This window comes from Rhinatrema bivittatum, unplaced genomic scaffold (assembly GCF_901001135.1).
Source record: "Rhinatrema bivittatum unplaced genomic scaffold, aRhiBiv1.1, whole genome shotgun sequence".
NCBI classification, from domain to species: Eukaryota; Metazoa; Chordata; class Amphibia; order Gymnophiona; family Rhinatrematidae; genus Rhinatrema; species Rhinatrema bivittatum.
In genome coordinates, this window is record NW_021821010.1 from 78,943 (window position 1) to 93,070 (window position 14,128).

At 42.6% G+C, this 14,128-nt stretch overlaps 1 protein-coding gene across 1 annotated transcript in view; it reads left to right on the top strand.

Moving 5' to 3' along the window:
* LOC115082367 (costars family protein ABRACL) overlaps window positions 1-13,029 on the top strand; it is a 35,519-nt gene extending 22,490 nt beyond the window's left edge. Inside the window, exon 3 of the mRNA XM_029586599.1 lies at window positions 12,443-13,029. Within this exon, the coding sequence (XP_029442459.1) occupies window positions 12,443-12,627 (185 nt within the window). The 3' untranslated portion in view covers window positions 12,628-13,029. The remainder of the gene's footprint in view (window positions 1-12,442) is intronic.
* The last annotated feature ends 1,099 nt before the right edge of the window (window positions 13,030-14,128 follow it).

Genomic DNA, 14,128 nt, shown 5'->3' on the forward strand with positions numbered 1-14,128 from the left:
AGTGACCGTCTCAAATGCCTGTTTAAAAAGCCACGTTTTTAGATCTTTCCTGAATTGTAAACCGCTGTGGGTGCTTCTTGAAGTGAGAAGGTGGTCTAGAAATATTTTATAAACAAATACATAAGAAATGTATAGAGAGGTTGCACACTGTACTGGTTCTCCAAGTCAGGAGCCTTTGTACCTAGCGCCTTAACTTTAATGCAGTTTTACTACATCAGTCCCATAATTACTAAAAGCACTAAAGTATCATACAGCTGCAGGAAGTAAAACTTAGCAGTGAAAGGGCATCCTGGGGTCCAGTGGCCTTTTGGACAGAACCCGTGCGCAGCGAGTTGTCAGAGGAAAGAGGGTCTAGCTTATTTTGCAGTAGGAATGATTTGACATCCGTTGTAACAACGGTATATAAACCTCTTTTTAAATAAAATAGTAGGGGAAATCATACAGTCCCCAGGGAAACTGTGGTAGCAAATAATACAAGGTTATATCCAAAGGGAGGTCACAGGCTGCTTGAGAGAGAAGTCCTGATTTAATGGGGACAAAGCTTAGCAGAGACGGTCTGTAAAGGAAACTACCTGACTTCAGTTACCAAACTAGATAACTTCCCAAGGATTAGCATATTACAAGGCAGATCTTCCGCTCTCTCCTTCCCCTTAGGGATCACTTTATGCCCCTTGCTGTCTAATTGAGGCTTCTGCTATAGTATCCACAACCAAAAGTTTATCCTCCCCCCTCTGTAACTTAAAGGCTAATTCCATGTTTGAAAGTGGAGGTTTCTTCCATTTGTCGAGCACCCTGCTACACTCTGTCCCCTTTCAGAAAAGTACTTTGGGAGCATGCTTCCCCCCCCCCCCCCCCCCCCCCCCCCCTCACAGGCTCCATGGGGTTTGGGCTGCTTTTAGAGGAAACAACTTGTATGCACCATTTTCTATTGCATTTAAGACCGCAGTCCAGACCCCGTACCTTGGTGACAACTTGCCTTTGCTGGCCCAAGTGCTAGAGTGACGTCTCCTCCAAGATTTCCAGCAGAGATAACCCTTGTGGCAAGAGTTGCCTTCCCTTCCTTTCTATCGAACATATTTCCTCTGCAGCATGCTTGACCACATCTCCCCTTCAGACAGGAAACTGGGTCCTGAAATGGGCTGGCCCTGCCCCTAGCGGCATTAAAATGTCTGTTTCAAGCTAGTGTAACCTGCTGCTATATTTGTCTTGCAGAATCAGCAGGTTTTCTCTAAGGGGGTAGGCTTTGAGTGTTCCTTCCTTCTCGGTCCCTCCACCCTCCGAAATAACACCACAGGATTCACTCCAATTGAGTCCAACCATCTTATTTATTTTCTTGCGCACACATGATACAGCAGACAAGGAGGTAGTTTCAGTTCAATAAACCAAGTCTCCATGGTATGCAAATTGATCTCATGCATATTCATTGTGGATATCCTGAAAACCCGACTGGCTGTGGGGTCCCCAGGACAGGTTTTGGAAACCCTCCTCTGCAGGGAGCTGGGACCTGTAGAGCTGCTTGCTGGAGAAGATCTTGCCTGCATGATGTCCAAGGAGTGACGCAACTAAAACTTAGATAAAGCAACACAAAAAACATTAACAGTTCCGCAAGGGGAGCTTGAGTGCCATTTCAGCTAGTAACCAGGGCTTAAACTACTTTTTAGTGGTTTACATTTGTGGATCCCCTGAGTACTGGCTACACTTGGATACAAAAAAAAGTTGGACATCCAAAATTCATTGCTGTCCTCCTAATCAAGCATAATCACCATAAAAGTTATGAGAAAATATAAAACCTTTCTGGGCAGAAATCTATCAATATGCACCGAAATGTCACATATCAAATGTAGCATTATTTTTGCAAGTCCGTTCCGGACTGTTCATTTTTTTCCCCGTGTCCCCTCCCTGGTTCTGGCAGAGCTCGCCTGTAGTGCTGAGTTCTATGGAACTCGTAAGCCTTTTAAACTGTGATTCTTCCTTTAGGTTTCCCTTGGTGATTGTGCCTGACGCAGAGATTTGGCAGTTAAGTTTCTGCTGTTTGCTATTTTAGATCTTCCTTCTCAGAGTCTGGTCTTCCTGCAGAGGAATCGTGTCTGTCACGTCCCTGCTGCCTGGCTCGGCTGAGCCAGGCGCCAAGTGCAGCATGAACACTGCGATCTGGAAATCCACCTCGTTCAGCGAAAAACTGCAAGTGAAGAGGAATTATTCATTATTTTATTGTGAAACCATTTTGGGTAATTGGGAAAAACTGAACATTACTTGATGATTTCTGGTGGAAATGTCTGATTTATAAGTAGGAAGAAGCAGCAGTTGAGACTTGCAGCCGTACAGGTGAATTACAAAAAACATGGTTCCCTCTATATCAATTGATCCAAAACATGTAACTTAGGTTTCCTTTTCTATTTTTTTTTAAATTGGTTTGGGGGCTGGCTGTACTGGCCTCTAAATATGTAAGTGGTGTATATGAACATATATATCTCCCTGATGTTTGATATTTCATTGTTTGAGTTCTTGTATTTATTATAATTACAGGAACATATATTTGAACTAAAATCCACCCCCCTAGAGTCCAGTATGAACAGCTGACAAATGGGCTTGAAGCAGGAGCAGTGACTGTGATATAATGTACAAACCTTTTATTCTCCTCTCTGAAAAGTGTAAAAATGTAGGAAATAAATTTATATTAGGACAAGGGAGGAAGGGCTGAAAGAGGCAATAGGGCCAAACACGCAAGTTGAGTCTGGCTAGTGCAGCTGCTTCGAGAGGGTGAGCCTGGTGAGGTTACAGAGGTAGTTCAGACCTCACCAACTCCATCTGCTCTCCCCAATAATGCATCCTGCTAACATGTACAGCTGCTCACCTGAAAAAGAGGCAACAGGCTTTAAATGCAGTTAATTTTCTCTTATCTGGAATTTGCTTTCAGGTACCCCGCACCCATCTGCCCTGTAACACTCCCTCTCTTCACCCCGGGAGAGCAATGATAGGTCTGCCCCGGGGTAGGCAATGTAAATTCTTTTGGCCCATGCCAAGCCCTTAATCCCTGAAAGCTATTTTTCTCCCTTTGGGGTGGTTTCGTGCTGCCTTTTATCGTTATGAACTTTCAGGGAGCATTTCAACCTCATTGATTGTTGGTGAGGCTGAAGTGTCTTTTTCTAAGGAAGTGGATATCTTCCCAAAGGGGCATCAGCTGAGGAGTGAGGGGTGAGTTGAGAGTTATGCTGTTGTATCTAAGGATATAAATATAGTCTAAAAAGTTAACCATTTGAACCATAAATACTGTCTGGGAGTGAAGGGGGGAGAGAGAACGGCAGTGAGTTTGTGATACAGCTGCCTTCTTTTTGAGTGCTGGAGAAGAAGACGATTGGGCTAGGAAGCAGTGGCTGATGAAAATCACAATGAAAAGGTCATCGGAATTGGTGAAAGCAGTACAAGAGCAGGAATTCTGCCCAGATTCTATTAACTATAACCAGGCTCTCCTTCTCCTTTGGGGCTTGCCAACCAACAGAGCAATTTTGCCATTTTCTGGGAAGCCAGCAATTGCAAAACATTCTCTGGCAACAGATGGCTGTGAGATCATAAGATAGGGTTGCAACCGGTGATCCATATTCAGTGATCCAAAGCATGTTTGACAGTCTTTTCTCTTGAAAAGTGATTTCTAAGCTCTTTTGGTAGACAACAAAGTGACTTCCATATGTAGTATTTCATGGAAGGATGCTCTGAGCCAGTTATGGAGACAGGCACATCATTTCTGTCATCTTTGGCAAGCAGCAGACCGCCTTTGACGTCATATTATTGAAAATACAGATTGAAGGAGCCAGCCTTACGCAGAGATGGTTATTCTCTCCTTCATGAGATGCGCCTGCACACTTTCCTGGCTGGCCAATAGCGGCCCAGTCTGCCCCGATATGGGGAACTGCACAACACGCCAGGAAAATGGAGCCTGCAAGTAATCTATGGGTCCCAGGCTCACTCCGGCAAATATCAAACGTTTAAATGGCTGAATAGTAAAACTTTACCCACTGTTTGATTGTATAAATGGTTACTATTTTACATCTTTAATTGTGTCCAGTAGCCAAAGCAAGGAGGTATGAAATAGCCCATTATTCGTACAAAAGTTAGAAAAGAGAACACAAGATCATTCATGGTTTATGCCCTGGAAAATGTTCCTTGTAACGGACGGTATTACTTGACGAAGTTTGTCAGTCTGTAAAATATTTCTCCTCTCTTTAGCAGGACCCATCTTCGGTACCTGTAACGAATAAGAGCCTATGTAATAAAGGTTAGCATTTATGTTAAGGGCCTTTTCAGAGTGCTAAAAGTAGTGTGCAGTGCATGATTGGGGGCAATTTTCCCACTGCCTGCATTGCTGCAATGTGCCTGGCTACTTCTCATCTGTGATCTTTGCACCAGTGTTCACAGGAAACGCATGCACATACTTTTACTTTGAAATTTGCCTAAGGAAAAATTATCTGCAACTCCTTTTTTTTTTCCATGGATACTATATCTGCCCAAAACTATGCATGCAGTTTTCTTTCCTGACCTAACCCTGCCTCAGGAATGCTTCCACTAAAATGTGGGTAAAAAGTTAGTGCCATAAGGAACTATGTACATTCTTGTACTCGCATACAGAGTGGGCAGTTTTCAGATAGGTGATAGATGCAGATAAATGTTTATTTACCCATGGAAATCCCCTTGCAGATTGGCCTTCAAAGGTCCAACAAACAAGCCAAATTGGATTCTGATACTGTTGGTGGAGACATGCAAAACCTAGTGACTATCTGCATGCAAATGAGCGTCCTAGCCAAATGAAGTGTCAACAGGCATAGTGTAGATAGGGTGGTGTTTCTTTCCCCTTAGACCTCATCTAACACTTCCTTCTTGTCGCCCTCTCTCATTCACTTGCTCCCCTCTCCCATGCACCTTACATACCACAAGTTCCAATCCTCCAAAAATAGAATTCCACCATCTTTTTTGGGGTCAGCATTATAAATTGTACTGAAGAAAGAAGATGGTGCTTCCATTTACATTGGTGTGGTCTGCAGGCCTCCAATTCAGACAGAAGAGCTGGACAGAGATCTGGACAAACCATCTATAAGGTGGGAAAGAGGGGAGAAGTGTTGCTTATTGAGGATTTTAATCTGCCTGATGTGGATTGGAGGATCCCTTCTGCAGAATCTACAGGAAGTAGAGAGATAGTGGATGCCTTTCAAGGGGCTCTGCTCAAACAAATAGTAATGGAGCCCACAAGGGAGGGTGTGATAAGCAACCAAGTCCTCACAAATGGGGATAATGTCCGCATAGGGGTCAACTGAGCACCAGTGATTATCAGAAGCTATGGTATGATATCGCAAATAAGAGACAGAGAAGTCACACGAAGACCCGAGTTTTTTGAATTTCAAAAATACAGACCTCATTGTTAAAATGAGAATGTTCCTGAAGGAAGAACAGGAAGACTGTGAGAAAATGGGTGAGGTGGAACAACAGTGGGCCAAATTATAAGGAGCTGTTGCAAAGGCATCAAATCTATATGTGGGTGAAAAAATAAAGGCAAAAAGAACAGCATTCAAGAAGTATAAAGGATCTAAAAAGCAGGAACACAGGGAAGAATACCTGATGAAGCTGAGGGAGTCGAAGAAAGAAATCAGGAAAGCAAAAGGTCAAGTGAAAGAAAGGATTGCCAAATAGGTAAAGCAAGGTGACAGAGAAAGAAGGGAGGCCCGAAGTGGTATAGTGAAATTGAAGGATGACAAAGAGCAATGTGTGGACAGAGAGGAAGAAATGGCAGAAATATTAAACAAATTCTTCAGTTCGGTGTTCACTAAAGAAGATTCTGGAGAAGGACTGTTGCTGGTTGAGACGACTGTGTATGGGGGTAGGGGAAACGAAATTCTGTTTACAGAAGAGAATGTATGGAAAGAGCTAGGAAAATAAAGTGGACAAGGCCATGGAGCTGGATGAGGTACATCCCAGGATAATAAGGGTGCCCAGAGATGTGCTGGTGGGTCTGCCGAAAGATCTGATCAATAGATCCCTGGAAAAGGGATTGGTGCCACATGATTGGAGAAGAACTGTAGCGGTAGCAGAGAGGAGGCTGGAAACTACAGGCCAGTTAGCTTCACCTCGGTAGTGAAAAAATTAATGGAGACGCTGCTGAAGGAAAGGATAGTGAACTATCTGCAAACTGGTGGGTTTCTTGACCTAAAGCAGTATGGATTCACCAGGGGAAGGTCATGTCAGACAAATCTAATTTACTTTTTTGATTGGGTGATTAGAAATTTGGATCAAGGAAGAGCGCTTGATGTGATTTACTTGGATTTCAGCAAAGCTTTTGATACAGTCCTGCATAGGAGGTTTGTGAATAAAATGAGAAGCTTGGGACTTGGCACCAAAGTGATGGAGTGGGCTACAAACCGGTTGACTGACAAGAGACCGCATCAGAAAAGTACCATTTCTTTAGCAGGACCTGTCCAATGGAACATGCTCCCACCAGACATCCGCCTTGAGATCTGCTTTGCTTCCTTCAAAAAGAAAATTAAAACCTGGCTCTTTAGCCAAGCTTTTCCAGAACTTTGATTATTTTTACCTCCAGCTATCAAGATTTTCTCACCATCGCAATCCCTTTTGCAGATCACATTTATCTTAGACAATTACGCCTTATTTTATGATTTGATTTCTCAGAGACTTTGCAAGTTTATCAGTGTTATTATTCGAATCTGTTTTCCATGTTTTCCAAGTTCTATAACCTTGTTATATGTACCGCCTCTTGGCATAATTTTTATGTTTCAATGTAAACCGATGTGATCTGTATTTTAATACAGGAACACCGGTATATAAAAATCTAAAAATAAATAAATAAATAAATGTAATGGTAAATGGAACATACTCTAAAAAGAGAACTATGTTGAGTGGGAGTGCAACAGGGATCTGTTTTGGAACCGGTTCAATTCAATATCTTTGTGACCTGCAACAGAGTAGTCACACCTGAAGGAGCAGAGAGAATGAAAAGTGACTTAAGAAAGCTTGAAGAGTGGTCGAAAACTTGGCAGCTGGGATTCAGTGCCAAGAAGTGCAGAATCATGCATCTGAGGTGTGTTAATCTAAAAGTGCTGTATGTGATGGGGGATGAAAGACTAATGTGCACGGACTGGGAGAAGGACCTTAGGGTGATAGTGTCTGGTGATCTGAAGGTGGTGAAGCAATGTGACAAGATGATAGCTAAAGCCAGAAGAATGCTAGGCTATATAGAGGAATAACCAGTAAGAAAAAGGAGGTGATAATGCCCTTGTAAAGATCCTTGGTGAAGTCTCACCTGGAGTACTATATTCATAACTGGAGCCCATATCTCAAAAAGGATAGAGGCAGGACAGAGGCAGTCCAGAGAAGGGCAACCAAAATGGTGTGGAGTCTGTATCGGAATACTTATGAGGAGAAGCTGAATGATCTGGAGGAGAGGAGGTGCAGGGGAGATGTGATACAGATCTTCAGATACCTGAAAGGTTTTAATTTTTTTTTTTTTTTTTTATATACAGACATTCATGTGCACATATGAAATCGGTTTACAATCTGTAGACAAATGTTAATTAAAAAACATTTGCAATCCAAAGTTTAAAAGAAAATTATAGATACATAGTTTCATAATATTATTAAAACTTCTAAATAAAACAATCTACAATTAAAATTTTAAGATTAATAAAAACAGATAAAGTAGTAAAAAAAATAAAAGTCAAGGTAGGTTATTGGAAGGCTAGATGAAACAGCATGCATGATCCTCAAACCTTTTGTATTGGAAAGCAAACAGAACTAGGGGTCATGATATGAAATTCCAGTGGGGGACAACTCAGAATTAACATTAGGAAATATTTCTTCACGGAGATGGTGCTGGATGCCTGGAATGCACTTCTGAAAGAAAGACGTGGTGAAGGCGAAAACATTAAACAAATTCAGAAAGGCATGGGGTAGACCAATTGAGCAGCGGATCCAAGATGACCACGCACTGTTTGGCGTCAAAGCTCCCTTCCTCGCCTTGCTTTTTCCCCCTGAAAACATATATATATATATATATATATATATATATATATTTATTTTTTTTTTTTACTTCATGAGGAAGGGGAAGGCCCGCACTTACCCGAGCACATTGGGAGAACAAGCCTCTAGCAGGCTGATGGATCGCCATTTACTCTGACCAACAGACTCTTATGTTGGCTCCAGAACGAGGTCGTTGGGCAGTGAGCAGTTCGAAAGTTCACCAACTCCCGCCCCTGACTTGGAAGCTTCGCTCACTCTGGAGCTGCATCAAGCTCCTCAACAGCCATATCTGAGCTCTTGTGTTATTGAGCTTTCTTCAGCGCAGCAGGGGGACATCTTACAGTGCCCCACAGAATTGCCAGCTCAGTGGGAATTAGCACTGCCTACTGAGAGAAATTATCTGCACCTGGTGTTAGTGGTGGTGAATCGGGCCTTCCAGCTGAGACAACCTCTCTCCCTTCTTTGAGATCAGTGGAACATGCTTCATTGGAGACTTTACAGTCCTTCATCTTGATTAAACCACCTCAGGTAACTCTGGATCTTATTTGAGAGGCATTGACCAAGCATTCTTTGTTGGGTCAATTTGTGGACCAATACCAAGGTCTGAATCCGGCGGTTCATCAGATACAGGAACAGGCTTTTACTATTTCTCAAAAAGTTCAGTTGTTGGAATCAGGAATTACCTCACTTCAAGAATCCACAAGATCTTTTGCTAATGGTCATCATCTTGTTAACATTCGGGCCGATACAGTAAGGAGCGGTAGGAAGAGCTGCGTTAGTGCCGGGCACACCCGTGGTTGCCGCACGCACAGTCCGGCTCACCTACTGCTCTATACTGTATTTAAATAGCTTGCAAATGCAAGCTGCGTCCAAGAAGTGTCTGTGAAGCGTAAGGCCCGTGCAACCCATTTTACTGTATAGAGTGCTGTATAGAGTCATTTCAAATGTCATTTCAAATGACATTTGAAATGACAGGTACCAGGAAGTGGACGGTTCTCCTACGCTCGGGATTGCCAGTCCTCTCTCCCCTCCTCCCGAAGCAAGGCTGCTTTACGCGCCTTGCTTCGGGAGGAGGGGAGAGAGGACTGGCAATCCCGAGCGTAGGAGAACCGTCCACTTTGTTGCTACTTTTGTTTTTCGCTTTTTTTCCCGCTTTCGTTGCTTCGGGAGAAAGGGAGAGGACTGGGGCTGCCCCGGAGACCAGCACCCATGGACGCGGCCAGGGCAGTTGAGCGGGGGCTGGGGGAAAGTTGCCGCCTACCCTTATCCCTGCCTCTAACGCAGGGGTAAGGGTAGGCGGTAAGTTAGCAGGTTAAACGCGCGGCAAAACGGCAGGGTAAAATAGCGATAGTCGGGGCACGGGTTACTGGATGCTAGGGAATAGCTAATTCGATCCTTTACATCTCATATACATGCCACGGGCGGAAAGGGTTACCTGGGGATTTAAGGACGCGGTAAGGATGGGTTAAAGGGGATAGTGTATCGCGGGTTGGACTAACGCGGCCGAAAAGCGAGTAGAAAGCGGGTTAGAAGCAGGGTAGCTGCAGCCGCACTTTACTGTATTGACCTGATTGTCGGAAGAAGGAATATTGAGTTAATTAATTTTCCTAGAAAAAAAATTTTTCCTGTTGAAATGTGAAAATATTTTCTTGAATTATTGAAAATTCCTGAAAATTTAATACCTCCAATCTCTAAAGCTTATTATCTGCCATCAAAAAAATATTTTGCAAGATTTGAATTTTCCTCAAGTTTCGTTGGATGTGAATAATTTGACTGCAGAATTGGAAAAAATGTATGGATGACTCCGTTTTTGCCTGCAACCTTGGTAGTGACTTTGGCTTTAGACTCTGACCAGGATTATATTTTAAAGCTTTTTTTTTTCCGAAATAGGGATTCCCTATTTCAAGTCTTAAAGGTTCACATCTACCCTGATGTCACCAAAGCTACCTAGTCTAAAAGGAAGCGGTTTTTGTTACTTCATTCTGGTGCAATTGGGTGCCTTGTTTTGGCTTAATTTTCCCTGTAAATGTGTGATTAAATTTCAGGGGATGAAATATGTTTTCTTTGACCCCTCTCAATTATTTGCTTTTTTTTTTTTATCTGAGAAACCACAACATAGAGAAGGGTTTTCGAAACCCTTATTCTCGGTGCTGCCCCTTCTCCTAATGAGTTTTAGATGCTTTAAGTCTACCGGTGCTCGGCCATTCTTTTCTCTTCTTATTTAAACTATTGTTTATAATTCCTTTGATCTACAGTTTTTGCCCCCTCTAATTTGGGGGTCTGATAAAGCATATGTATATTGTTTCTGTATCCTTCTTCTTTTTTTTCCCTTGTATACATATTTGCACACACATGCTGTTTCCTAACAAGTACTGTAATGTACTTGGGTTATTGTAAAATTGATATAAATAACATTTTTTAAAAAGGCATGGGATAAACACTGAGGAATGAAGAAAAGGGTGCATGGAGGTAGCCTGCAAGGAGCAGCAGCTGCTGCAGCTAACAGAAGGCGTGGGGATTATACTCCTTAGCCAATTAACCTTGACGCAACTGCAACATCACTCTCCACTTCAATGGAGGGGGAAGGGGAATTGGATTTAGATGATTAGCCAATGCTGCTGACTTTTATGGGTCCAGGGTACTGATACACAAACATTTAGTTAAAAAATGCAGGACTGCTTCTATAGTCAAATCCTCCCCCCCCCCCCCCCAAAAAAAAAGCACATTCAAACGGCACTGACTGAATTATCAAGAAGGCTGCTCACCCTGTAAAAATGTTGCTAGCAGTCATTTTGTTATGGGTTTGACAGTTGAAGGTTTTGAATGATAATATTACTACCTTTAACATAAGACTTGGGGGTAACCTGCACAGAGCGGCAGTTATTACCATAAGAAACTTGCTGAGTCGACTGGATGGACCAGACGGTCCTTTTCTGCCGTTATTACTAGGTAGCTATGAGTTTTACTGCGTGCAAGAGAGAGAGAGCTCCCAGAGGACAGCAGTGCCGTTTGTCAGTAATTACACACAGTACCAAAAAAAAAAAAAAAAATCACTGGTTATAAGTTCGTCTTTCTAATCTTTATTACTTATGAATTCTAATGTCCATGCACATTAACCCAGTCTCATACTGCAGTGCTGTGCACATTGACAAAGAAAGGCAACTGAAAGGGAAAAGACTTGGACAAGTCTACACTGGATCAAAGCATCTCACCGGTGTCAATTCAAGGTTTATTGCTGCCATCACGGGGGGGGGGGGGGGGGGGGGAGGAGGAGGACCCTTTCAGATATAAACATCTCTGAGTTTCAAAAATTCTAAATTTTCCTGAGCAGTATGAAAAAAACAAAACACTTTTCCTCCACATCCAAATACTTACCTGTTTCTTCAAGTGCAGTATATGTTGCCCAAAATCAATAATATCCTAAATGCAGAACTTATTTTCAACAATGCAGAACTGGGCCTTATTTTGCTAACGCTGCTTCAGGGCAAACATGTACAAACCCAGAGCTCACATGGTCCACAAAGCAGGGACTCTCTTCCGTAACTGTAACAGCACTGCCTGCACCCTTGTAGCGCTATAGAAATGTTTTAGGAGCAGTAGCACGGCTGCTTCATGAAATTTTTATAAATCCCCAGTTTAAACAGGTCTTTTGTGTGCTTCTAGCACTGCCCCAAGCAAGCTATTTCTGTGAAAAGATGAACTGGCTGAATTAAATGTATTTAATTCCTATGTTTAGTGCTCAGTCTCATTTTAAGGAATACACAGTAATCAGCAAGCTGCATAATTTGATGCGGGTGACATAAAAACACTGGGGCTGATATTCAAAGTTAGCTGGATATAGCTGGCCGGCTAATCTAACGGGGGATATTAACCCGGCTCTCTTAAAGTTAGCCGGTTATGTCTAACTGGCTAACTTCAGGACAGCCCTATGGGCCAACTAGAGCTAGTCGCATAGGCTAAGTGCTAACTCCGAATATTGGAGTTAACCACATAACTTACGCGGCTAACTATGCTCCGCCCAGAAACACCACCCACCCTCTCCCAGAACACCACCGCCTTATGCGCCTAAATTCTAGGCTCACATCTCATTGTGTGCCTAGAATATAGGCACATATGACGATGAATATCACCGGGTATCCATTTAGAGGGATAACTTTTTGGCTTCAGTGCTTTGGTACACAAGGACTGATTCATTCTATTTTCCTGGCTGCATCTTAGTGTGTGATTTATTTTTTTTTCTCCTGAAAATGACTGATTTGTGGTGAATATTGCTGAGATGTACCTCCAGAAAATAGGATGGATGAACTCTTTTTTTGATCCTTTTCAGTAAGTGTTGTGTTTAGTATAGAAGGGTTATGTAGTTCTGGTGAAGGTTATCTGCCAAAAACGCTTGCTGACTCGAATTATTTATTTTTTGCTGCAGCGGAAGACGGAAAGCTGAGTGTGAAGTTTGGCGTGCTCTTTGCTGATGACAAATGTGCCAATCTCTTCGAGGCTCTGGTCGGAACTCTCAAAGCCGCGAAACGAAGGAAGGTGGTCACCTACCAAGGAGAACTGCTCTTGCAGGGCGTCCATGACAATGTCGACATTGTACTGCTGCAGGATTAATCATACTTGTGGTTGAAATAATGTTTTCGGGTGGACTGTAAAGAAAGCAAAATGCAGCTGTAGTCCTTCATGTGCTTTTCTATGTCTTTATATATGAAAAGAGACTTGTCACTGTGTATTTTTCTAAAATCTTTTTTTTTTTTTTTTTTGTATTGATTCTGTGAAAAGTCAAAGACTGGAGTCGTATCTTTTTCTCAGGTCATAGTTTTGAAAAGTATAGGAGTTTTATATTTTTGGTGCAGGGATGTGGGGAAGGGAGGAATATGGACATGACTTTTTGTTTTAAATTAAATTGATCTCGTTTAATTGTAAGGAAAATAAAGAGAACTTACCAGAGCCGATAAATTTAAAAATCTTCTGCATATATATATATATATATGTAATAATAAAACCATGCAATTTTCATAACCATTGTGTCTTGTTTTTGCTTTCCAGCAATGCCCTTGCTGAGGAAGCGACACTGTTGTAAGCACAGGGCTTTTATATAAATGTAGTAGGACTGGAGTTGCGGAAGCTGGAAAATATTCAGTACATTCAAAATGGTCTATTAGCTCATTTCTGGAAGCGTTTCCCTGAAAATGCCTGTGTTTGAGGGTCAGACTCACTCTGTCCTGCTACCTGGTGGAGGGTGGGAGATGTGTGTATGTGTTTTTTTGTAGATCTTCCCTTGTTTGTCTTTTCTGCTTCAAGGAGGATGGACAACTTAGAGCTTGACCATTAGTGTGAAGTTTCCAAGACAGAAAACCGCAGCAAAAAATAAATTGAGCAGGTTCCAGGGCAGAGGAGAAAATGCATAAACTCACGCTAAAGCGAGCATTTAGTTTTATTTCACCTGTACTTTTTCAGCAGCCCTGAATCGAGTAAAAAACATTTTCTGTTGTGCAGTGAAAATCAGCGATTTGGCGCAGGGCCCTGCAAAGCTGTGCGAGCAGCCTTGGACTTTAGAAGGGGGCTGGAGGACAGAATAGCCTGGACTCCTGCCTTTCTCCACAGAAAACGCTTTATTTATAGTGAAACAAACAATAAGAGAAACGGCCAGTTTACCTCACCAGCTGAAATCCAACATTCACTCTGTCTTTCTCCAACCCCAGGGCCTACCTTTTCCCTCGAGGGCTTGCTGTCTTAATCCCCTGCACCGGGAAACACCCTGAGACCAGAATTCCCCTCTGTGCTGAGCCTTAATTTGGACCAGGCTAAATATATCGTCCTGGTCTTTTATTCGTATTCACTTCTTTACAGGCTCTTATAATGCAATGCAAGAATAGTTCCATGACCTGAAGGCAATGGTGGTTGCTTGTCACATGACCATTACCATATCAATTTGACCTCACATTACAGACAAAGAGCTTACCCCGGGATTCATCATTTTGCTATAAATATAGCGGAATGATGAGCCGTGGCTAGAAAAGGGGCAATAGCATCCGGCCCCATCACGGCGGTGCATTTTCGCCCGTTGTGGTTGCAGCCGCACTGCACACTATCGCCCCCGGTGAGCCAATGA